Here is a 23167-nt window from a genome sequence, read left to right on the forward strand (position 1 = left end):
TTTCTATATCATGGAGGGAGTTCTATGGGTTAAGGATTATTATATTATTATATATTTAGAATTATTTGAATAGCTTGCTTAGTTGTCGCCATGGAGGAACACATTGATGACATTTTATACGCATATTATTTTGCTCTAAAAAACAATACTATCCCTGTACTTATTATTATTATTATTATTATTATTATTATTATTATTATTATTATTATTATTATTATTATTATTATTATCTTGCACTGCACTGAAACGGCATCTAATTATTGCAGTTATAGCAATTATTTATTGTTCTCATGATTGTGTTTAATTTTAATGTATCTTATTTGTGTTGAGAGAGAATGGAGACCTTTTGATGATGCTGCAGTGTTTATTGATGTATGTGTGTGCATACTGCAATATCGGTACTGATTTTAATATTATTATTATTATTTTGTGGGTTTTATTTTCCATCTTATTTTCCAATCATTTGGCATTCTATGTCTGTTTTTATGTCAATTATATGTCTATTTTCCCTCATTGTAAAGCACTTTGTAATGCATTTCTTGCATGGGTGGCCACTACAAATTAACTACAAATAAATTGTATTTTTATTATTATTATTATTATTATTAATATTATTATTATTATTGCTATAATATTTAATGTTGTTTTATTTGGTTAAATCCTACTTATATGTGTGTCCTTTATATCTTGTCCTAATGGCCTTTTAAGTCTTATTTAAAGCACTTTGAATAGCCTTGTGTAAAGGTGGTATACAAATGAACTTGCATTACCCTATTATTGTTGTTGTTCAGTGATTATTATTTTATTACTATATAGTTACAAGTGCCATAAGGATGGCCGGGGCCTTGAAAGCAGCACTTCCTGCACAGACAGCCGTGCCTGCAGGATAATACGGCTCCTCTCGCACCATCTATCCGTCCATCCATCAGTTGTATGTATCGTTAGCTCAGCAGCTAGCAGCTCACCAGGCCCAGCCAGTGGCCGGCCGGTGTATCCACATCTTCCAGCCATGGCGTTGGTTACTCTGCAGCGGTCCCCGACCCCGAGCGCTGCATCTACCGCCAGCACGGCAACCACGACCGCGGGGGAGGTTAGTTTGGTCCTGGGTGAACAAAAACGATGCTCCGGTGTGTGGAGGTGTTGGTGGACAGGCGGAGGATGTGGGGGATGTTGCCGGGGAAAGGCCCGCTGATCGAAGCTAAATTTGGACCGTTGGTTAACGTTATGCTAGCTAGGTCTTTCGCTAACGGTAGCTAGCAAACGCCTTCGTTACTGATAATCAGATGTTGCTGGCCACCTACATATGCCCTTACGGCAGGTAGATTTTCTCATTGTTAAATTAAATTATATTTAAAAAAATCCCCACACCTGTTTAATGTGGCGTTAATTTAAAAAAAGCTAGCTGAGTTTAGCTGCTTTATGAATGATATAAGCTGCAGCTTACGTTAGCTAGTTATGATGTGACTGGCTGACATTGAAAATAACGTATTTTTCTACAACATATACAGCTATATCACACAGTCTGTCTGGCACACCATCAGCACAACAATAACAGGGCACTGCAGTCCAAACACTGCTAAATTCACATTCATTTATTAATATTAAATCTGAGATATGGATGTTTAAGTCTGGTGGCTTGATTAAACTATATTCTCTTTTGCAGGCAACCAATTAGAGATAGTCAGTCAACTACACAGAGTATTTTCATGTCAATTTCTAATTTAGTGCCTCCTGTAAATATGGGGAAGTATGACATCTCCAGTTTATAAACAGCCATATGGGGGGAAAAGATATAGCTTTAGTCTTTGCATATACTTTTCTATCGCAGTAGACAGTCACAGTTTGTTGTGTTAGTTTTCTGGGCATTCACAGCAAGAAACAGTGATTGTCCTGCCCTCAAAACGATTATCATTCAAAGATAACTTCCTCTGCTACTTACAAGTACAAGTATTGTCCTGGTCTGCACTGCCAGGCGAGGGCGCTAACTGCCAGCTATAAACAGGGACGCTCAACTCATTATGCTCTGCATCAATGTTTGAGCTAGAGATGACAACTTTATTTTCACAGCATGTTCAAAACCTTAAATGACATACATAGTTGTTGCTTATTGTAATTAGATTGCTCCTTATGAAGGAGTTAGTTATGTTGGTATCTTGCTGGAGCTGTGGTTGTAGTCCAGCAGTGTGGTGAGGTGTGACAGATAAAGCTGCTGCTGCTGCTGCAGCTATGATGTCATCTACTCATGAGGGGTGGGTGGAGTACTACCGTGTGAGGCAGTTAATGCGTGAGATTATTTCACCTAATACACAATAATGGAAAGTTAGTCATGCAGTGTTACATGCTCCTCTTGTAGAATGATTTTCTTACATCGAATGGTACTCATTCTTCTGCATGCCATTGCATTTCTATTTGATTTCCTCCTCAGTATACTTGACTTGCTGCAGCTGTGCATCTTTGTTTTTCGAGTTTCCTTGACAGTGGCTAGTGTCGGTTTACTGTTCCTAAAATGACTGAGTCTACTTTTAGTCAAAGTCACTCGTGAATTTTAACACATCAACTGTTCCATTTTGAAATATATAATATAGAAAAATCATCATTAATCAGACATGGATTTGGGGCTCTGAAACCTGGATTTGCTGTATTTGCTGTATTTGAGTGCTAAACCACCAGACAGAGCAAACCTCTTAACATGCTTCTGCATTCTCCGTCTTCCCTCATCCTCCCTAACTGTTACTTGGCAATATGCCCTAAATTACATTAAAGTAGTGTGTTTTCTTTAGGCAAAAAAGGCCGTTTTTGTGACCAAACTGAAGCAATGCTTTTGACTTTGATTGCTGCAGTGTGTGCAGGCTGGTCAGCTGAACTTGGCATCTTTACTCAGCCCCATTACAGCCATGCCATGCAATTGCTTGTCGTGTAATCTGTTGCAGACTGTGCTTTCCTTTATGCTATTTTAGTCCTTTCTTATGTTGAGGAGCGTTCAAGTCATGTCTGCTTCCTCTGTGTGTTGCAAGATCATCTAGGTGGTGTGGATGCTATTAAATGCATATAACAAACACCTGCATTTGCAGTGACTTCATTGGTATGTGCTCGCAGCACCGTATTTGACAGCAGTCTGAGAAGAAGACAGGATTGACTTTGATTGGAGTGTACTATCAGACTTTTTCTGCTGTTCTTGTTGCTGAAGTCTGTTCTCCTCTGTGCCTACAATCACTGTGCCATAAAACATTAGTGAGCCCAATTTCACTACATATAGAAGTTCACTTCTTTGAGGGTGTGGAACATGTGAACACATGAGGTTTTATATCGCCTGTTATAACAATTATTTTGTTTCTCAGATCATTTAATGACAAGAGTAGCAGTATCTGCCATAAAAAGTATACCAACATTGAGATTTAGCATCTTTGTAATGACCTGCACTTTATGTATGTGTGGCATTTCAGTGGGTGGGCTATCTTGTCAATTTTATTTATCAATGCTTATGATTGGTGCCAAAATGCTGAAATGCCATTCGATGTGGTATTAATATTTCCCCTTATCTGTATTTGCAGGATTTTGGGAGTGAAGATGAACGGCGAGTAAATCAGAGGTAAGTTTACTTTAAGTTTAGTTTGGCCCTTCTGTTGCATGGTACTTGGCAAAGTGAAGTTTATACGCAGGTGTTGTTGACTGATTGACTGAATCTGTCTTTGAGTCATTCGGTGAAATCTGGAGTTGCGGCAGACTATCTGGCATCAACAAACGAGGGCAACTAAGCATCAGTGTAATGAAACACCTGTCTGTCTGTCTTGTTGGCAGAGTCATCTATTCTAGTAGCCATGTTGTTTCACAGTATTCTCTAAAGTAATATGTTGACAGACTTGTTGAACTGTGCATATTAAGAGTCCCTGTGTGGCTTTTCCACAGCTTTTTTTTATTTAGAGTGCATATACATTGGATTGACATATAACTGACTGATTATGACATTATATGATAAGATACTTGATTGTTTTTGAAGTTATATTTTTGGGCTTTTCATGCCTTTATGATAGAGAAGTGCAGATTGGCAGAAGGGGAGAGAGAGAGAGGGAACGACATACAGCAAACGCCACAGGTCGGACTCGAACCAGTGGCCGCTGTGGGCAAGGACTAAGCCTTACTTGATTGTTTTAGTCGTTGTTGAGTAAAAACACAAAATGTTTGGTGATTATAGCTTCAAAACTAAGCATTTACAGTTTCTCAACTCTTTGTCCTTCAGTAAAAATAATTTTTTTATTTATTTGTCTCCCAACAAAAGAGGAAATCTTGCACTGGCAAGACAGCTATTGTTTCAGTGGTAAAGACATATTGTGAATCGAATAAGTCACAATATGTTCTTTCTCCTCTGCCAGCTGTGTTATAGTATGTATCTGACTATCCAGCGCACGACATCCATTGATGTTGCAATAAATCAAGTAGTTGCAGCTAGTATGTATGGATTTGTCAGTTTTCTGACTCTGGGGCAATGTTACAAGATATCTTTCAAATAGAAAGAACTGTCAAACTGGCATTGTACTTTCACAGAACTAAATGTTTTTGTAGTTTTCTGCTGACTAAAAGGATTCTTTCTGGATGTTATTTTCAAATTAGCTCCCACTATGTATGGACTTATTTTAACCCACTGAAATGCAATGACTGTAGAACAACTATTGTATGAAAAAGCACCCACAAGTGCTGATGATGCATTTTGTAGGGCTGTTTTCGACTGAAGAAATTCTTAGACGACTAACACTCAAATCAGTAATCGACAGAGTTTCTCCACAAAGAATCATGCAGAAGCACTTTAAATCCTGGTTTCTTGAAAATAAGTCTGTCAGCATGAAAAAGCATAAAGAATTACTATTCGACTAAAGAAATCCTAGTCGACTAAGACCAAAACAACCAAATAGTCAACAAATCTAAGAGGGGGCAGCCCTAGTATTATGCATCTGTTCTACAGGTGTCTGACTGTTAACAGGGAATGTTGTGTTCTTAAATATTCGTTTTTCGAGACATGTATTTACTCAAATTGAGCTGACCTGTTCTGTGTGAATAACCCCACTTCAGTGAAGTTTACTGAACAGATTGATTTCAGATCAGATCAATACAATAGTAATAGCCTGCATGTCTTTTGGTCCCACATATAATATCGCCTTGTCAACATGGTGACACTGAGAACAACGTCTTTATGTGTCATTCATTTTGACAGTGTCATCTGTTCTTTTATGAATGTCCAGTCTTTTATTTGTGATTTGTGATTTTTCACATCATAATTGCTGAAAACTCCATAATTTTTAAGCTAGAGGATTCTTTTTAAGAAACAGAACACTTATGACCCTGAATTAAGCAAATGCGTCATTCTAAGAGTTCAGTTTTATTTCAGTTATGCAACAGCCTTTGCAGTATCCCTCGGCAATGCATGTGAGAGAATGATCTGTGCATGATGCAAGCCCTGTCTTGCCACAAGATTGCTTGAGGGGCTGTTAAGCCCTATTACGCAATTACATTGCCAGTAAATTCCTGTTTTATAGTATAATGCTGTATTAAGTTGTCTTTTATTTGACAGACATATTTATCTTTAGATCAGGGTGCACTGATCTAGTACAGCTAAATGGATAGCTACATCTGTTGAGCGACAGCCGTCAACTGCCAAGTGGGAGTATTTGCTCTTGCTGTTCCCGACTTACCTTGATCACGATGACATACTCAAGACTTTGATGGAGGCCAACATAAACATTGTGCAGGTGTCTGTGGCTCTGAACCAAGGAATGATTTAATCTTACCATGTTGTACACAGAAGAGTTGGGCAAGAAACTCAATTGGATAAAAATGTGTGTTTATGCATGTTTGTTTGTGTGTAGATATGGGGTCCAGTGTTTGGAATGAGGAGGAGGGATTCGCAACCGAGGATAACCCGAAGAATCTGCAGATTATTAGCTCCGCAGTAATGTGAAGTCCGTTTAAACTCACCGTAACACTTTCTCACTCAAATAGCACACTTGTCAAGACTTGAAGTGATTATATAGTATGATAAATGACATGATTTGTGAAAATACTCCCTCAGGATTTGAATGTGAAATATGTTTGGATAGGAGAAACATAGGCTGACAAACTGCAGCAGAAGCACCATCTCTGGGTCTTTATTGTAGGTTCCTCAGTGACATGATGACGTCATGTGTTCCCTGCTGAGGCCCTCAGTGACTCCACTGACACCTGAGGAGGTTTGTTCCTCCCTCTCTCTCTCAGTGGTGTTCGTGAGAGAATGGCAGCATTATGCAACTGACAGCCCCGAAAGGGGGCTTTTTTTTCCCCTCACTGTGCTGGTGTGTGCAAAACACTCAGAGACCTCGAATAAACCAGCATGCTTACTGCCTCTGTAGTGAGTGAGTGAGTCCTCGGTGTAATCCAGCATACCTCTCTAACTTTGCAAAACACCTGATGACCTGATGAGAGCAGTGGCTTTAAGGACACCTGGTCATGTTTGGCCCCATCCAGATCCATCTGGCTACTGCTGCAGCAACAAACTATACCTTAACTCTGACATGCCATCATTCCTGCCTGCTGCTTCTGAAGCTTGAGCTCATATGCAAAGGAAGTTCTCTTCTCCATGCACCTGACACAATGAGCTTTCCAAGTTTCCATCTGGAACATGACTTAACCCACGTCAGCTTGTAGAAGAGTACAGTGTCTGCTAGTGACCAGGTGTTATAGACGTTGTCCTGTAGAGTGCTGCAGGAATGAGTCCTGAAACCCGGAAATTTGTTTGCATTTTTGCACTTCTGGTTCCCTCGTCTCAAAATGAATGGGTTTTTGGTTAGATGCCTGAAATAAGGTAAGTGGCTAAATGAGACCACTAAAAGTCATCGCCTTTAGAAAAGTGGTGGTGATGCGAAGTCATGCGACCGTGGTGTGGTTCGTTTATAGCCTAGCGTTTGCTTTTTACTTCTGCCGATTGCATTTACACTTCACAGATCATATAAGTGGTGTTCATTTGTGAAGATTATCAAAACGTGTAAATGTCATAAACCTATTTTTGCCACAGAGTTTATTTTCTACAATAATCCAAAATCCCATTGTTTTATTGGCGAGGGAACCAGTGTGACGCTAACTTCTGGCCTGCAAAAATATGTCATTCCTACAACACTATTATTGAGAAGAATAGGAGAGCTATCTTGTTATCTGTGTCACAGAGCTATTGTTAACGTCTGTCAGCAAATCCTCCCAGATTAACAGAGTCGTGCTTCTTCATTGTGTAACAGTGTGGGGGAATGCTTAGTGAGAGAGGGAAAGTCAGAAAGAAGTTATAGCCTATATGAGCTTTCAACCCACAAATAGACTAACCTGCGACTTAATTTCAACAATTCTTTCTGACTGCCATTGCTTGATTATTATTATTATTATCTCAAAAGATGATTCACTGTTGTTGCAGATGCATTAGACATACAGGATATGTTCTACTCTGGTTGTACTCTCTAATAATCTAACACATTGTGGTTTGTCTGCGCTACATCTAAGTGAGTGACAGCCAGCGCTGGCCACTTGAAGCAGAGAGACAAGATAATCCCTCACTAGGTATAATGGGATCTGGGAGTTTTGGAAGATTGCCAATTTTCACTGCTGTTTCCACCAATGCTTGGCCCATGTGTTAAGCTCCCCGGAGGCACTACCTTGGATTCTGTTGACCCTTAAGGTGGCATGCACATAGAGACTTCCCCTCAGGAAGTTTTGGCCAAAATTCCTCTGTTTGCTTTTTTGTCTTCACTCCAACTTTCCCCCAAAATACAGAGAGAGAAAAGTGCACTCTCAGTGGGTTTTGGAGAGACAGTTTTTGTTGGACAGCAACACAAGATGCTGGAAGTGGACATGTTTTGCATTGGCTGAAGAGAAAACCTGTTGTTCACTTTGTACTGAGTCAGACCTGATGGATGAGGAAAGTAAAGAAGTGTTTGTGCTGAAAGAAGGAGAAATCTATCTCTTGAATTCTACTGAATTCATTGTTCTCTGTAACCTTCTGGCTTTTTCCTCATGGACTTTGTGTCTCTTCAGAAGACTATCCAAGTGCTTGTTATGAACGAAAGACTGAAAATTACTCTTCCTTTTCTATTCTTACGGTGTGAATGTGTAACCTACAGTTTACTGTAAGAGAGTGACACAGTCAAAACAGACTGAAGGCACAGTTGTGTGTGCCTGTAGGCTGCAGCTTGTCCCTCCAGGCAGGAGTCTGACTCACATTCAAACACACAGAGACGCTCAGATGAAGGAGGAGGAGGAAACAGAGGGAGTGGCATCTAAACAGACGGCACTTCTTCACTGAGCAGCACAAATGAGGGCAGCCCTATCAGTCAGTCTGTCACTCAAAAGCGGCAGTGCAAGACCTGGAACCGCCATTCTTCTTCTTTTGCACTTTGCTCCTTTATTGTTTCTGGAGGCAGATGAAGGGGAGGTAGCTCCCGGCGGAGAGGACTGGGTTTCGTACCGGTCAAGAGGATGCATCTAGTTGTAGATCCCATTCAGGAGGCTGTGGTGAAGATGCTACCGTATTTTGTGGAGAACGCTGTGCTGACCCAGAGTGAGATAAACCGCATGTGAGTCAAAGTTTATCTTCTGAAATGGGGTTTGAACTTGTTGGACAAGGTCTTTCACCGATGAGATTTGAGCTCCAACATTTGATTGGACGGGTCGGATTGGATCAATCACTGAACATGTCCAGCTGATATGAAATAGTGGACTTGAATCAAAATAAGTTAGCATTTGTCTTTGTCTTCCTGTCTGCAAAGGGGATATAGGTACTGTAGGTTGTAATTGTGTGGAATCATTGAGGCTATCTGGCAAGTTTTTCTGTCATAGTCATTGTTTGCTTTTATACCAGATGTATTTTTAGCCCTAGTGTTTGTGGAGAAGTTGATAGCAGGGTACCGCAGGTCAAGAGACAGTAGAGCTGCGGCTGTTTAATTATGATATCTGACTAAAGCCTGTGAAGCAGTGGGACAGCTCTTGATTTAAACATAAAGAAAGCACCTTTTTAAAGGGTTTTTCTCTGGGAAGTTATCAGGGATCACCGGCTAATCTGAGGACTTAAAGTTGAGTTACTAGTTTTTAGGTTACTAATAAGAAAAATGAGCAGCAGAGACTTGTACACAGTACTGAGGCCGTAGCCATCTTCTTGCTCTTGCCACTTTTGCCTCATATTATCCATCATTCCCTGACAGTGGACCCTCCTGACAGCCTCATAAATCTCAAACAGAGAACAGAGACTGAAACAGAAATCCACCAAAGTGAGACAAAAGCTCTTGTTGAGAAGTGTCCGCCCCCGTGCTTTGTCAATGTGGAACTTTTCCCTGTGGTGCTGGGGGCTGAGGGAAGTTATTGTGAGGTGCACAAAACGAAGTCCATTGTTCCCACAAAATCATCTGTTTGGCCCCGGCCTGCTCCTCTGTACGTGGGTTTAGAAAGTCTGAGAGAGAGCTGAGTGAGGGAACACTTTCAGATGTGGATATAAAAATGTGATAGTGAGAGATTTGCTTTGTTACTTGTTTAAACCAAAGGCAACTGGTCAATGGGTTGTTTGTTTGGAGATGTTGTGGATGTATTCATATAAAAGGTTTTAAATATTTAGAGGATATGCGCCAATATCCTTATACTGTTTAAGTAAATACCAATAATAGTCTGATACTAGTACTGCAATAAACATTTTTTTTAATACTACAGTGGTGCAAACTGACAGCTCTGTCTTAAGGTATCATCAGTAAAAACTTATATTAGGCTGATAGCAGTATTGCTCTTTAAAGCTGACATTAGATTTTGTTTTGTTCCTGTCACTCTTCAGTTCAGTATTTACCTAATGATGTCCTTGTTTGCAAGACTGAGCACACACACACTACACGGTGCATGTGCTCCACCCTGCTGGCAGGTGGATTTATGAATGTGTGCACATTGTTTGTCAGTGGAATGGAATGATTGAATTCAGGCCAGAGGCAAATCCTTGCTTACTTTTTTATTGAAGTTCATATGTCATATGTCATCCGTTGATAGCACCAAAGCCAAACCTGAAAAACTCTAGGTTTTTACAGGCAGGTGTAAACTGGTAATTGCTGCTTTTTGGCAATTGTGAAAGTTAATTATCACAAACAACTGCAGTTAGGTCATTTATTTAGGTATGTGTTGCATTACAGCAAGCCAGCAGGGACCTGACAAGTCAAATCTGATTGTAGCCCATGCAGCAGAAAACAAGACAAGTATTCAGGATCAAAGCTTGATTCATGGCTGCTGCGGACCTGAGGTCTGCCTCTGTAACGTGGCAGCTGGGCTTTTCCACTCAGCTGTTGAGATAATTCACCGGCAGCAGGAAGCCATGATTTACGGTCATCTCACTGGCTGTGTCTACTGAACTGTCCTGTTAAAACAGAATATTTCATTTGTCTTGTGTCCCACTTCTCAGCCTCGCTGTCCAACGAACAAGCTGGAACGATTGTGCGCAGTTGCTCTGCGGCGTGGTGTCTGATGTATAGCGTCTGTGCTTCAGTGCTTGTAACTCCTCTCTCCCGTTTGTTTCGCAGCCTGAGTGAGAGCTTCTTCATGGTGAAGGGCGCTGCTCTCTTCCTGCAGCAGGGGAGCAGCCAGGGCCAGAAAGCACATCCTCACCACAAACATGCAGGTGAGAAACACAAAAAGCACACCCTGGTATCCACATCATTTACCCAAACCGTAGTTTTGATCTCGTCAGACTTCAGGTCAGACTCCTCGTCCAGGTTATGTGAGCTTCTGCTGCACTCCCTGACACTACAGCAGATGTTTGTAGATGAGGGGAGAAGAACGGAGGCTGTTGATGATAAGTATGTTCTAGATTTATAGATTAGGCAGATTAGTGTTTAAATCCAGCGCATGGTAGCACTGTGAGCAAACGTTGACGATTAGAAGAGGCCCTTATTGTTTGCATTGCCTCGTGTGGCATCTGTTTTCTCACTGACCTAACTGATATGGGAGTAAAGGGCACATAAGGTAAATGTAAAACACTATTCTCAGCATGACTTTCAGGTGTAATTATTTTAACAGGAAATTGAGTTTGAGGGTGGAACAGTCTTTGGCCTCATGTATGTTAATTGCACATATGAGGTAGGCCCTACAGTTCTGTGTTTATTGTAGAGAAAGTTACTTATACTGCTCGTACTACGAGTGTTGGTTGATGGTTGTTTTACTGTAATGGTCGGTTGGAAGCTGATGATCACAAAAACTTTCCTTTGCTAGCCTAAATGTGGCCAACTTTAAACTAGTGACTTACTGACCTGTATAGAAAATGAATAGATGTGTAGAGTAGGGCTGTGTATTGTCAATAATCAGGCAATGCGTATCATGATACAGGGGTAACGAGTCAATATACTGCATTTTGTTTCTGCACAAATCTTTGCAAGTAAACTATTCCTTAAAAATCGATCACTGTTCTTGATCGATACAGTAACACGAAACATAAATATCGCAATACTCAAGTGTATCCATTTTTTCTTACACCCCTACTAATACCTCATCCTAAATTATTTCTATTATGTCTTCATGAATGAGACAGAGACTGAGGTGTTGGGAGGCGATGTATGGGCCAATAGATGCAGAAGATCTGTGTAATTTTATAATCAGGAAGTCATGTATCCAGCTCCCTATGTAGATGTGAAGGGCTCATTATAAGCTAACTAAAACACAACGATTTTTAGTTTCAGGTGATAATACAACAATGAAAACATGGCTATGAATATTACATTCCGTTTCTTCCAATAAAACCCCCTATATCCTACACGCTGGTTCTTTAATCAAAGGCTGTCACTATTGAAAGCCAAAATGATTGCTTTAAAGACATAATACTGGCCTGACAGTCCACTGGCATGATGGGAACTTAACTCCAGTCCAAATGCTGCCAAGTCACTTGGCATGTTATAGCTGTGGTTGGCAGCTTTTTCCAATCTATTACCCACTTTGTCAGGTAACCCACATTTTAGCTGGTTCCCAAAAACATTTGGCCGGGGTAATAGTTGGATAATTTCCCAGCAACTGCAGCCCTTAGGAAAATAAAGATAGTGAAGTCACTTTTTCAAACTGCTTGTTAATGGTGTTCCTGCTCTGGATGTATCCGACCATTGTGGCTTAAATAGGATTCAGATATCTTCTGGTCTCATCAGCCAGTTTTGTGGAAATAAACATGACACTAGAGAGAGAGCTTAGATTAGTTTAGATAAGATACAAAAACCTGTGAAGTCACACTTATGTGTTTATGACATTGTATGTAACAAAGAGGAGACTGACTTGTGGATGTATCTGAATGTCAGTCTTCTTCTACATACAAGTGAGATGTTTCACTGTATGGGAATCAGTGTTTGCCCACAGTTATGTTTATGTTTCTGTGTATTGCTGTTGAATCTTGCAGCTGTTATTATTCAGAACAGAACCATGATGTGAACTAAGGCCACGGACTCATTTGACCTTTTACAATTTGATCCTCAAAACCTTTATAAACACACTTAATGGTTTTTACCAGGTTGCTACCAGATATGGGAAATTAACTTGTAGCTTTAATAACATCAAATAATGGCACAATAGCTTTTAGAAGGCCAACTTATTCAAACAAGCATTATGGTACCTTGACAATAAGTATATTGGAAACACATTGGCCAGTTTTATTAGAACAATTATCATCAGGCTAGACATTTTTAAATGTTGAAGATAGTTTCAGTATTTATTTTGACACATGAGCAACAAATTCCAGCACCTGCACAAAAACACTTCCATCCTAATAAAGATGAAATTATATTCTGTGTGTAGAGCATTTAATGTCCGTTTCATCTTTGACATTAAAGTTGTTGCTTGTGTTGCGAGAATAATTTTAGTTATTACATTTGGAAGGATTTATATAAAATGTAAATACTTTCTAAACGGGTGCATTATATAAAGACAATGACCCAGATATGAGACAATGACATGTTGTGGAGAAGATAACGTAATGTCACTTTAAACAGGTTTCAACTGATTTTACTGAAGTGATACAAGTTACAAACACTACATGAGTCATTACCAAGCAGTCGGGCACTTTCTGTTTCATGCCAGTAGTCAGGATTGAGTGATTCATCTACCTGTTATGACATATTTCAGCAAAGTCGTATCTCCATCAGCTGATACATTGCCGTTGGTCCACCTCCACACCCTGTTTTACTATCCATATTCACTGACATGTCTAACACCACACCTGGCACAGGGAGCACCGAAGGATGTCAAAATAAACAAAGACTTTGATATGTGGTTTTGTGGTTAATAAATTTGCAGTTCGAAATGTAATGTCAATTAATTTCTCTTGAATGGAAGCATTTCAGTTGATATAAGAACATGTTAATGTCTCCAGGAGGAAGGCTTTATTGTTAAGCACTAGGGAGCAGTGTAACACTTACCTTCACTAGACTACAGGAATGCCTTTAATTATATGAGCTCATTGTCTCTCCAGCATGCATTATGTTACATTAATATCAGTGTTGTGAAAGTGAAACAGACTTAATCATCTTTAGATCCTCTCATTAAGGTGAAAATGTATCAGTTTGGATGACGAGGCAGATTTATAATCACTGACATCAAACCCCCCTCTGCTCGTCATGGAACATTTATTTTTTTATGATCTTCTTCAACAGGTGACTTACCTCAACACTTGCAGGTGATGATAAACATTCTTCGCTCAGAGGACAGAATCAAACTGGTGAGAGACAACACAAGTATATGCATACATCAAAACACACACACACACACATACTCACATACAGGCATGTGACTAACAACCTGGAACAACAAACCCTCCAGAATGCATTTTATTGTGCGCTTAACACGCTTATTTGTACACTGTAATTATTAGCTCATGAGAGCAGGTTTGAACGCACTCAGGAGAGCATTACCAAATGTTTCCATGATGTGTGTATGTGTTAGTGTGAAGCTGAGTTATTTCATTTTATGTTCACCAGCTCTGTGTTCTCTTACATCCTGGGGACGCGGTTACCCTATTGCGTCAAATTGGTTTTCTTGTCTTTTTTAGCAGGAGGGTCAGTGCTACTCTGGGGCATTTGCTGTTGTGTACAATCAGAGTTCTAAACTCTTATGTAGACGGTGCGTGAAAAGCACAAACCTGCCACACTAGATGTCGGCCTATTTGAATTAAGTATGGATCAACCCACACGTTTGCAGTGTGATACTGATTGACTGGTATTGTATTTAACATACTCAAATTAAAGCCTTATTATGCCATTACATTTCAAACAACCTTAAATACCACAGTAATTGAATGTGTTTTGCTTGGCTGCTCTCAGGTACTACTACAAAATCAAAGAAACAGGATTTCTTACTCTTAGCCAAAATGTTCTGGCTTTGAATTTGAAGTAAAATGGTTTGTTCCCCGTCCAGGCGGTGCGGCTGGAGAGTGCATGGACAGATCGTGTACGGTACATGGTGGTGGTGTATACCAGTGGGCGACAAGACACAGAAGAGAACATAATGCTGGGAATCGACTTTACCAGCAAAGACAGGTAAGAGTAAACCTTTTCTGTGTGGTGGGTTTTATTATCACTGTTTGCCAGTCTGTTAAAAGCTCCCAGGGCTCCATTTATAAATGTGTATGTTCATTTGTGTTTCTAGTAGACTAGAGCTGCTATACATGCGCTCTAAACACATAAAATATTACAGTAGTTTGTGTTTTCTTGTGTTTTCTTTTCACATTCAATACACAAGAAATGGGAGCACATTTTGTCACCAGTGCGGTTGCGGACAGTTGGCATGCATGTACAAAAGTTGAGAAAATATTTGCTTGTGTTTAAACATTTTGGTGAGAGTGGAGTCAGTATGCACACATGATTGGCAAATATATAATATAATATATACAATATAAAGGTAATGCGTGAATATACAAAGCTAATACAGACACCATTATCTTTTTTTATCTTTTAGAAAATAACACAGTAGAATAGAAGGAGAGGAGCAAAGAGGAAAAATAGGGAAATAATAGAAAATACAAATAAAATGAATAATCCCAGCGACACCACCCAACCTAGAAAGTCAACAAAAAACCCAAGGAGAAAATATTTCCTTGTTTCCAATAAATCACAAATAATTTATTCCCTGCATGGCCACTCAAGACTGTATGCTGTACGTACGTCAAACATTTAAAACTTCATGCTGCCATTACTTGTAAACATTACTTGTTTAGTTTTACAGATTGAGCAATCCCAAAAAAATAATTTGTAATTGTGTTTTTTAATGTGAAAAACCACATTTATGTTATCGACTTAGCAAATGGGTCACTTTAAAGAAAAGTATTTTTTTATTTTCCTGGTATTTAATTTTCACTCTCCTCTGCCAGCAAAAGCTGCTCGGTCGGCATGGCGCTGCCTCTGTGGAGCGACACAAAGATCCATCTGGATGGAGATGGGTGAGTTCTCTCTGTCAGTGTGACCCCTGCTGTACAGCTGCAGCATCTAACCCAGCAGTGATGTTTCCCTTTTTATCCAAAACTGCAGCTACACCTGCCACTTGGGATGAACATGATACACACATGGCTACACTGTGCTCAGGGGAATGACCGTCTGTTTTGTTTGCTCCTCAGGGGTTTTACTGTGAACACGGCAAGTCGGACTCATGTCTTCAAACCCGTGTCAGTGCAGGCTATGTGGTGAGTAATAAACCACCTCTGGAGCCACAGTGGCTGTCGAAAGAAGTTTAGCTTCATGACACACCACAATAAATCTCCTGATAAACACATGTGCCACTCTGCTGCAGTGAGGCAGGTTGAGGCAATGCTGATTCATTCTGCCATCTGCTGACATGAAGACGCATGTGCAGAGACTGCTTGCAATTTGATGATTGTTTTGAAAATACCTCACAAAATTAAACTTTGACTTTAATCATCTACAACTATGTCCTTTTATCATTCCAAACAAACACAATCTAGGTCAGCCCTGCAGGTGCTGCACAAGGCATGTGAAGTGTCACGCAGGTATAACTACTTCCCTGGAGGCATGGCTCTCACCTGGATGGGCTACTATGAGAGCTGCATTGCTTCAGAACAGAGCTGCATCAACGAGTGGAACGCCATGAAGGACTTGGAGACCACACGGCCGGACTCCCCCACCATGTTTGTCGAGAAGTCAGTCAACACAAACTTGAATTTGATTCTTTATGAAAACTCTTGAACTAATCGCACTTACTCCTGTTGTTTAGATGGGTTGACATTTCAGAAACGACGAATTATGTGCTGAGATTTTAATGAGACTTACTCTTTGGTAGGCCTTCAGAGAGAGAGAGGACAGGGTGCCTTATTAAAGCCAAGCTCAGAAGCATCATGATGTGCCGGGACCTCGAGAACATCACCTGTAAAGAGGTAAATATACAGTAGTAGTAGTATTAGTAGTAGTGGTAGTGGTAGTAGTAGTAGTAGTGGTAGTAGTAGTAGTACTAGTAGTGGTAGTAGTAGTGGTAGTAGTGGTAGTGGTAGTAGTAGAAGTAGTGGTAGTAGTAGTAGTAGTGGTAGTAATAGTAGTAGTAGTGGTAGTAGTAGTAGTACTACTAGTAGTAGTAGTAGTGGTAGTAGTAGTAGTAGTAGTACTAGTAGTGGTAGTAGTAGTAGTAGTGGTGGTAGTAGTGGTAGTAGTAGTAGTACTAGTAGTGGTAGTAGTGGTAGTAGTAGTAGTGGTAGTAGTAGTAGTGGTAGTAGTAGTAGTAGTAGTAGTGGTAGTGGTAGTAGTAGTAGTAGTGGTAATAGTAGTAGTAGTAGTGGTAGTGGTAGTAGTGGTGGTAGTAGTAGTAGTAGTGGTAGTAGTAGTAGTAGTAGTAGTAGTACTAGTAGTGGTAGTAGTAGTAGTACTAGTGGTAGTAGTAGTGGTAGTAGTGGTAGTGTAGTTGTAGTAGTAGTAGTAGTGGTAGTAGTAGTGGTAGTAGTAGTGTAGTAGTAGTAGTAGTAGTGGTAGTAGTGGTAGTTGTAGTAGTAGTAGTAGTGGTAGTAGTAGTGGTAGTAGTGGTAGTAGTAGTAGTAGTAGTAGTAGTAGTAGTAGTAGTAGTAGTGTTAGTAGTAGTACTAGTAGTAGTGGTAGTAGACACACTGTAATAAACAATTGCTTTGTATATCCTTCTTGTAGCGTTTACATTTTTACTCTCTAATAGGGCTGTACCTATTGTCATTTTTTGACATTCAAAGCTTGTATTGAGGTTTTTGAATGAAGATTTTAATTATTTCATGAAGTTATCACCCAAAACAAAGGGTTAGAAAACAGTAAGAATAATCCACATGCGGTATTTAAAAAAAGAGTCCGACGCAGTACTCGCTCCACATAAAACGCACCAGGGCTACATTACATCCCTTCCAGCAAACTTCACAGAGACCTATAGGAGCAAAACAGCACCATCGATCTGATTTAACCTGATTAAAAAAATAAAATTCCAGCAGCTGACGGCTATGTCGTTGTTTGAGTCTGGATTCGTAAAGATCAACAGAGTTTTAGTTTTATGCTCTGACAGCTGTCATTGACATTTAACAAGATAAGCTACATGGTATCACCACATGTTTTTGGGAATGTACCACACCAAGGTCATCTGATCAAATTATAAATATTTTTTTAGATGTAATACAAATAAGTTATTTCACCAGGGAACAAACTGTACGCTACATAAAAACAAAAAGAATAGTCACTAGATGAGAGAAGGGTATTTTACAACAGCAGAGTTTCCTCATCTGAAAAAAGCCGACAAACTGTAGACTTTTATGGACTTATGTATAAGATATACTATTAACTGTCTATGTTGTGTGATACGTATTACCCTCCCAAACTCTGACTCCGTTATGTTTCAGTCACTTTCAGTGTTTTAACAGTTACAAAAAAAGATTATAGTTTTTAGAGAAAGATTTTACAGTAAGCCTTGAGAACCACACATCAACAAAAAACATATTGTATAATTCTCTTGTCAGATCCGTACAGAGTTGGAGCAACACATGAACTGTAACCTGAAGGAGTACAAAGAGTTCATTGACAATGAGATGCTGCTGATTCTGGGCCAGATGGACAAAGCCACACTCATCTTTGACCACGTCTACCTGGTGAGAGAACCGATACCGTCTCTTACATTCACCAACATATCTGTTACATCTGTTGCGTTCTGTGAATAACTGAGATAAAAAGATTCCATCCCAAAGGAAGACTGCGTCCATGTGAAATCAATTGTTTTTGGAGAAAGAAAAAGATTTGAAAATACACTCAATCTAAAAAATATTTTTCTTCGTTTGCTTGTAGGGATCTGAATGGAATGCATCTAATTTGGAGGAGCTCCAAGAGTCAGGGTGATTTATTTGATATTCTGAAGGAGCTAAGATAACCACATAAAACAACATATTTTCATTATGATTTGAGCAAGAAAGAATGTTGTTGATGAGTTAACATTATCTTTCCTCCTCAGGGTGGGCTACATCCTCAACGTTACCAGGGAGATAGACAATTTCTTTCCAGGCACATTCAGTTATCACAACATTCGCGTCTACGATGAAGACGCCACCGACCTGCTGGCTCACTGGAATGAGACGTACAACTTCATTGTTAAAGCAAAGTGAGTCTTGAGTGGAAAAGAAAACACGTTGCTTCATGTATGTTCCAGTGTATAAAGACATCTCCTCCTCACTTGTCAAATTCTTAAAATCTCAGTTCACACATTTACTTTTTCTGAGGGGGTCAGATAACTTTTTAGTTGAAAAGGTTATTATGATCATGACTAAATGAGTGGCTTCCATATTTCCTCACATTTGAATGATATTAAATGTATTAGTAGACTTTATTATCAAGGCAATAGTGTGGACATATTTTAACTGTGCATGAAAGTTAATTCTTCACCTTGGAAGCAGTAGTTTGACTTTCACTTACTAGGCCCCCCACCCCCTCACCCCTTATGTACTGTAAAACCACTCTAACACATGGCCGAAGCTTCTTACTGTAGCTTTACTTTCTCCATGACAACTGAACAAGTTTAATCCACTGAGGCAGATCATGAGATGCTGTTGGAATCTCTATTAATAGATATTTAGTGAACCTTGTGAAGATTTATTTAGTCAAACTTACGATTTTATGTTAAAAAAAATGTAAATCCTCCCCCATAGAAAGAACCGCTCCAAGTGTCTAGTTCACTGCAAGATGGGTGTCAGTCGGTCTGCCTCCACCGTCATCGCTTTCGCCATGAAGGAGTTCGGCTGGTCGCTAGAGAAGGCTTACAGCTTTGTCAAGCAAAAGAGGAGCATCACACGACCCAACGCAGGCTTCATGAGGCAGCTGGCCGAGTACGAGGGCATCTTGGATGCTAGGTACAGCCGTGTGTGTGTGTGTGTGTGTGTGTGTGTGTGTGTGTGTGTGTGGTTTTATAGTTGTCTTCTCTCCTGTTTTTTGACTTCTGCTTTTTGATTTCTGCTTCCAGTAAACAGCGTCACAACAAGCTGTGGCATCCAGACGCAGACTGTGAGATGGCAGAGGGACAGCATGGGTTGTCTCAGTGTTGTGGAGGGGAGGAGGGAGGCCACCTGACTCCAGAGCCAGGGATGTCTCCCTGCTGTGAGGAGGCACTGTCTGATAAGGGGGCTGCATGTCCTTCTCCACGCAGGGCTGTTGCACTGGAGATCGACCCCGCCTACAACAACTACTATTTCCGCCGGCTCTCTGACTCAGCACTGGACAGCGAACCATCCACGCCTGTGCGCGGCCCTCCCCTCATCGGCATGGAAAAAGTCTTTATAGAAATCGAGGATGTGGAGCGGGACGCTCTGCTCGATGATGAGGCCTTTGATGGCCGTGAAGGCCCGCCGCTTCCCAACTTAGGGCCTACAGCAGACGGGACTGCTGCCCAGACAAGCTCTCGGGGCCCTGAGGCCCTGGAGGAGCTGCGTCTGAGGCTGGAGTTCAGCACAGTGGAGGAGGAGGATGAGGAGGAGGTGCAAAAGGAGGAGGCAGAGATGGAGGTGCTCATGCAACCAGATGATGGAGGGGGTGGAGAAGGAGGTGGAGGAGAGGAAACTCAAGATGTGGAGGTTGAAGGGGATACTGAGGGTAATGGGATGGACCTGGCAACCCTAAATGAAAACTCCAACAATAACAACCATTTGAGCACTCCACGTAACTTCAATGTAAGTTTGAGTTGTATAATTAACCTACATTTTAGTTCATGAATCCAGTTTGAAAAAAATGACCAATTCCCTCCGACATTTATTTTTCTTTCCTGTCTTTATTTAGGAAAAAGCTTCCACCCTCCCTCTTCCAGTTGATGCTTCTACACTGTCCTGGAGTGATTCTAAGTCCAAGTTAAAAAAAGACTCTCCACCCCTGGTTGCTAAGCTTTGCCTTAACCCCAGTCCTCCTGAAGTCCCAAGTGCTTCAGTCCCACTTTCCCATACCTCTTCTGAAGGTCTCACGTCTTCAGTTGGACTACTGCGCCTCTGTGGCCCTCTGTGTGACTGTGCCAACTGTGCTGCCTCCCCACCCACAGCTCCACTCGACAGAGACGAGCGGCCAGGAGACTCACTGCACTTACCGGAGCCGAAGGACGATGTGGATTTATTTGAAGTAAAGACTGAGAGTCAGAAAAATAAATATGCAGCTGCTTCAGAGGCTCTCCCTGAGCTGATGAGAATGGATTTGGAGGAAGAAGAGAAGCTTGCTGTGGCTTGCTACATTGGCCAACAACAGGAGACCCTGTTGCAACTGCAGAGGTCTGGGCTGGTCCGCCGACGTGCAGAGACACTAGAGAAACTTTCAGGTTTATCCAAGGAGAGCTTGCTTTCTCTAAAGCCTTTGCACACATGCCAAATGTACGAAAGCAGTCCTTTTCACACTGAGGAGGAAGAGCAGTTCTCCGGCTTCCCTAAATCTTCTACGCCATGCCAAGTGCGGTTAGAGCCAATGGTGGTGCCACTGAGCAATGAAGCCTTGTTGGGGGTGGTGGGGTCTGGGCTGCTCACACCCACCTCCTCCCCTCACGGCTCCACCCTGACACGCAGCTCCAGCAGTGACAGCCTGCGCAGCGTGAGGGGGAAGCCTGGCCTCGTGCGTCAGAGGGCGCAGGAGATCGAGACCCGCATGCGTCTGGCAGGCCTCACCGTGCCCTCGAGGCTGAAGCGGTCCAACTCGCTGGCCAAGTTGGGCAGCCTCAACTTCTCCTCGGAGGACTTGTGTTCAGCCTGCTCCTCAGACGCAGGAACACTGCTGCTCCTCTCGCTGTCCCCAGAGCCAGACCCCGACCTGGAGTGGGACTCCCCCACCACCCCCGCTCTGCCCCGGCCCTGCAAGGACCTGCACACTCCAGAGAGAGCACTACCAGTTGAGCCCAGAAGCTGACAGGTCAAATGAAGGTTAAATACACTCCACCCATCCCTTCATCTGTCAGGGCTGGAGAGTTGAGTCAAAGGAAACAAATGAAAACATAAAAACAATGCCAACTGTTGTTATAAGGAGTTTACACTCTCCTTTGCCACATTGTTTCTCAAACTGCTGTTCACAGTGATGAAAGTCATATTGCTGTATCTGACAAGTGTGTAAAGCCATCAGTTCACCTCTAACTTGGTTTGATTCATGGACAAACAAGTGCCTTACCTATGAGACCAGAGGCACAGAGCTGTGTGTTGGACTGCAGGACGAGGCGGTACGAGACGCTCTATAACCTTTAACTTCACAGCTGTTAGTACCTGATATGTACCAAATTATGGTATCCATTGGCACTTAGATTATTTTTTAACCTTTCTGGTACAAAGTGGTAGCCTACATTGCTGAACTTCCCTCAATGGAGCTTGACAGACAGCAAAGTGTTAATAAATGTAGAGTTGTTTACCGCACAGTTTATGTTTTAGATGCTAGAGGGTTGTAAAATTAATGGTTACCTCATGTTGCATTCATGGAGTTCTTTCTCGGATGAACAGCGGGCTAGAGTTTAATTCAGTTAATTTGCTGATGTCGAATTTAAGTGAGGAAATCAGTTTTGAGGTGTATGTTAATGCATTAATGCGTGACTATATGTGAGTCTGTGAGTGAGTGAATGGGATCAAAGTGAAGAGAGAAGGTTGTGACTTTGTTTTGCCAGAGGCATGCTCACTGTTTTCAACAAACCGAACAGAAACATTTCTGAGTTTGTTGTTCCTTTTGCACTGCTTTTTTTTTAATTGAGTGAATACTGGTACACAAGCAAGCTTTTCTTCCAAAATAACATCAGAGTAATGTTATTGACCTCATCATTCCCTACAATGTACAATGTTCTTAGAAAAGCACAGTGAGGAGTCACACTGCATGGCTTCAAATCATAACACAAACGCCTAGTGTGACAGGAATTATGGATTTATGGCAGTCAAATCGTATAATGTAAGTGAAGCTAAAGTTATCAGAACTTTTTTTGACAAGATATGAAAACAAAACATGAATAATTTTACATCCAAAACCATCTTTACCTTAAATCTGCTCATCCTTGAGGGTTGCCAACATTTTAAACTCATTTGTGCTTTTTGAAATGTGAAAGACCAAAGTTCTTTGGCTGTCTCGACACATTGGAAACACCATTGAAGCTGTTCAAAATATGTGAACCATAATGTCAATCAACCATGTGCGTATTTAAATGCTGTCACGTCTTTTTGCACCTTTTGGGAGAAACGAAAGAGACTCAGTGTAGTCATCGGGCTCATAGCTGTTAAGCTTTTACGCTCGAATCATCAGTGAGTTTGAAAGCTTTTGTCACACTGACTCGACAACGATCACAATAGGTTACTTCACAGTTTTGTAACCATTTTCTTTTTATATTTAAGTATGCAGTAACTTTTGTACTGTACATGGCTGTAGTCTGAATGCATATTGCACTTTTTATGTTGGTCAAAATAATGTACTGTATGTGTTAATTATGGAAATAAACATTTCTTTACATAATATACAAATTCTTTTTTTTCTTCTTGTGGACACATTTAATTCAGAACTAATTGTATTGGTTATTTGAAATGATTGAGAGAAAATAAGTGGGATTATATATCACCCTGAATGTCATGGACGCTGTATTTAGGGAAAAACTATCACAAGCATAACTAAATATCTGTGCAATGACTCAACTTTGATGGTGTGTGAATCCGGAAATGACATCACCGTGCCCCCATCTGTATTCCTTGGCA

General features: G+C 40.9%; 1 protein-coding gene across 2 annotated transcripts; it reads left to right on the forward strand.

Moving 5' to 3' along the window:
• Positions 1–936: 936 nt before the first annotated feature.
• ssh1a (slingshot protein phosphatase 1a) lies at positions 937–22933 on the forward strand. 2 transcript variants are annotated; one of them, XM_029440501.1, is made up of 15 exons: positions 937–1090; positions 3552–3589; positions 10554–10651; positions 13656–13720; positions 14416–14537; positions 15368–15436; positions 15611–15676; positions 15956–16150; positions 16291–16384; positions 17966–18094; positions 18288–18334; positions 18451–18597; positions 19142–19342; positions 19453–20155; positions 20262–22933. In XM_029440501.1, the coding sequence occupies exons 1-15, from the start codon at positions 1010–1012 to the stop codon at positions 21360–21362; spliced, it is 3156 nt and encodes a 1051-aa protein (XP_029296361.1). In that variant the 5' UTR covers positions 937–1009; the 3' UTR covers positions 21363–22933. The 2 variants fall into 2 exon arrangements, with proteins under 2 accessions (XP_029296361.1, XP_029296363.1); XM_029440503.1 differs by lacking the exons at positions 937–1090; positions 3552–3589 and adding an exon at positions 8334–8582.
• The last annotated feature ends 234 nt before the right edge of the window (positions 22934–23167 follow it).

Source organism: Cottoperca gobio, chromosome 9 (genome assembly GCF_900634415.1).
Source record: "Cottoperca gobio chromosome 9, fCotGob3.1, whole genome shotgun sequence".
In the NCBI taxonomy this organism is placed as follows: Eukaryota; Metazoa; Chordata; class Actinopteri; order Perciformes; family Bovichtidae; genus Cottoperca; species Cottoperca gobio.

What these genes read in the sequence shown, in the direction of transcription:
- ssh1a (XM_029440501.1), top strand. Translation starts at nt 1,010, where the DNA reads ATGGCGTTGGTTACTCTGCAGCGGTCCCCGACCCCGAGCGCTGCATCT. An exon ending in GAGGAGCTCCAAGAGTCAGG is followed by an intron (nt 18,335 to 18,450) that starts GTGATTTATTTG and finishes TTTCCTCCTCAG; the next exon opens with GGTGGGCTACATCCTCAACG. An exon ending in GCACTCCACGTAACTTCAAT is followed by an intron (nt 20,156 to 20,261) that starts GTAAGTTTGAGT and finishes GTCTTTATTTAG; the next exon opens with GAAAAAGCTTCCACCCTCCC.